We start from the raw sequence: 1,069 nt of genomic DNA, 5'->3' as shown, positions 1-1,069 counted from the left end.
GGAGTTTTAATGGGGGATTTGGGGTTTTTATGGGGTTTTGGAGGGGATTTTGGGGGGTCGGGGGTTTGGGGTTTTTATGGGGTTTTGGGGGGGATTTTATGAGATTTTTGGGGATGTTTTGGGATATTTATGGGATTTTTTGGTGTTTTGGGGGTTTTTTGGGTTATTGATAGGATTTCTGGGGTGTTTTTAAGGTATTTATGGGATTTTTGAGGTGCTTTTGGGGTATTTATGGAGTTTTTGGGGTGTTTTGGGTTTTTTTGGGATATTTATGGGATTTCTGGGGTGTTTTTGGGATATTTATGGAGTTTTTGGGGTGTTTTGGGTGGTTTTGGGGGTATTTACGGGATTTCTGAGGTGCTTTTGGGGTATTTATGGAGTTTTTGGGGTGTTTTTGGTGTTTTTTGGGATATTTATGGGATTTTTGTGCTCGCCAGGACAACGGTGACCGAGGAGTACCGGGTTCCTGACGGGATGGTCGGCCTCAGTGAGTCTGGGGGGCTTTGGGGGGGATTTTGGGGGGTCCCAGGGGTTTTGGGACCCCCTGGAGAATTTTGGGGACACCCCAAAACCCCAAGTCTGGGAGTTTTGGGGTTTTTGGTGGCAAAAGTTGTTTTTTTTTTGTGGGGTCCCAGGGGTTTTGGGTGACTTTAGGGGGATTTTGGGGGGTCCCAGGGGGGGTTTGGGGGGTCCCAGAGATTTGAGGATTTTGGGGGGTGGTCTCAAGGATTTGGGGGTGCTCTCAAACTTTTGGCTGATTTTGGGGACCCCCCCCAAACCCCATTTTGGGGGAGGGGTTTGTGAGGGATTTGGGGAATTTTTGGGGTTGGTCCCAGAGCTTTGGGGTGATTTTTGGGGGGATTTTGGAGGGTCCCAGGGGGGGTTTGGGGAGTCCCAGAGATTTGAGGATTTTGGGGGGTGGTCTCAAGGATTTGGGGGTGCTCTCAAACTTTTGGCTGATTTTGGGGACCCCCCCAAACCCCATTTTGGGGGGGGGGATTTGGGTGGGGGTCCCATGGATTTGGTGGTCGCAGGGCTTTGAGGTGATTTTTGGGGGCATTTTGGGGGG

General features: G+C 50.2%; 1 protein-coding gene across 1 annotated transcript in view; it reads left to right on the top strand.

The window, feature by feature from the left end:
- Positions 1-408: 408 nt before the first annotated feature.
- LOC120513776 (far upstream element-binding protein 2-like) overlaps positions 409-1,069 on the top strand; it is a gene marked incomplete at both ends in the record, with an annotated part of 8,241 nt that continues 7,580 nt past the window's right edge. Inside the window, one exon of the mRNA XM_039733455.1 lies at positions 409-487. Coding sequence (XP_039589389.1) covers positions 409-487 — 79 coding nt within the window. The remainder of the gene's footprint in view (positions 488-1,069) is intronic.

The sequence above is a fragment of the Passer montanus genome, unplaced genomic scaffold, assembly GCF_014805655.1.
Source record: "Passer montanus isolate IOZ18808 unplaced genomic scaffold, ASM1480565v1 scaffold885, whole genome shotgun sequence".
NCBI lineage: Eukaryota > Metazoa > Chordata > Aves > Passeriformes > Passeridae > Passer > Passer montanus.
The sequence above is the reverse complement of the archived record's forward strand: the minus strand, read 5'-3'. Positions and strand labels throughout refer to the sequence as shown.